Below are 1336 nucleotides of genomic sequence, written 5' to 3' on the forward strand. Positions count from 1 at the left end.
TCCATCAGCTGCAAGGGAAAACATCCCGGTCCTCGCCCCCCAGAACGCCCCCGCCGGGGGCTGCCCGCCCGGCACCCGGACCCCGCTCCCCCGCGATGGGTTTGCGGTACCGGCGTGCGGTATCCTGGGAGAAAGCGAGGGCTGTCGGGGGACCTGCCGCAAGCCGGTGCCGCCGGGACACGGAGCTCCCCGCGCCGTCCCCCCGCGGGCCGGGGAGGGGCGTCGGCGGGGGCAGCCCCCGGCATTGATAACCCCCGCGCCCGCCGCCCGAGAGCGCAGGCGGTCGCGCAGCGCGCCGTGAGTGCCTCGGGACGCAGCGGGAAGCAGCAGGGTGCGTTGAGGGGAAATCGGGGCGGGGGGAACCGGCGGGGCTCTGGGGGAAGCGCTTTGCCCGGGGCCGGGTCTGGCCGCTGCTTCGGTGCGGCGGGCTCCCGCCTCCCGCTGCCCTGCCCGGGGATCCACACGGCTTCCCGGCCGGGGCGGCCCCGGGGAGCCAGGGTGGGGGAACAAGCTGAAAGCCCCCGGGGTTGTGACCCTGGAGGGACGAGCCCGCCCTGCGCCCCTCCGCCGAGACGAGCCCCGCCGGCCCAGCCCCGGGGCGGGCAGCGGGCGGCGGCAGCACTGTCCGTGTCTCCGCAGGGCGCGGAGGATGCGGCCGGCCGGCGGGCCCGGCGCCGGGACGCTCCGTCGCTGAGGCACCGGAGGAGGCTCCCGCGGCGCCGAGGAGATGAGGCTGCCCCTGGCGCTGCTGGCCCTGGCCGCACTGGGGGCCGCCGCCGCCGGCGGGACGGGTCGGGAGGCGGCGCAGGCGGGCCGGTTCTCCACGCCGGAGCGGCACCGGTGCCGCTGGGAGCTGCGCTGGGCGGCGGGGGCCAGCGAGCTGCGGCTGAGCTGCTGGCCGCCGGCGGGCGGCGGGGCGGCGCGGAGCTGCGCCTACCGCGGGGAGCCGCGGCGCTGCCCCGCCTACGGCGCCCGCAGCCGCCAGTACTGGCGGCAGGTGCTGGGCAGGCTGCGGCGGCGGCGGCACCCCTGCGCGCCGGGCGGCCCGCTCAGCGCCCGCCTCTGCGGCCCGGGCCGGGCGCCCCCCGAGGCGCAGCTCCGCCTGCTGCCCGGCCCCGGCGCCTCCCCGCCGCCCGCCACCGCGGGGCCCGGCCAGCACCCGGCGGAGACCTACTGCGCCGAGCGGTGGCACTCGCTGTGCAGCTTCTTCGTCGGCTTCTGGGAGGGCTGAGCCTCCGCCGGCCGCCGCGCCCCGGCCCCCCAGCCCTCCCCCGCCCGCCTCGGTCCGCGCCCCTCTGTCCCCCTCCAATAAAGCGGTGACTTTTGTGACTGACAA

General features: G+C 79.6%; 1 protein-coding gene across 1 annotated transcript; it reads left to right on the forward strand.

Annotated features, from left to right (window-relative positions):
* Positions 1-1336, forward strand: FGFBP3 (fibroblast growth factor binding protein 3). The gene is made up of 2 exons (XM_055721131.1): positions 1-331; positions 640-1336. Exon 2 carries the CDS (start codon positions 728-730, stop codon positions 1229-1231), a length of 504 nt encoding a protein of 167 aa, XP_055577106.1. The 5' UTR covers positions 1-331; positions 640-727; the 3' UTR covers positions 1232-1336.

The sequence above is a fragment of the Falco cherrug genome, chromosome 9 (genome assembly GCF_023634085.1).
Source record: "Falco cherrug isolate bFalChe1 chromosome 9, bFalChe1.pri, whole genome shotgun sequence".
Classification (NCBI taxonomy): Eukaryota; Metazoa; Chordata; class Aves; order Falconiformes; family Falconidae; genus Falco; species Falco cherrug.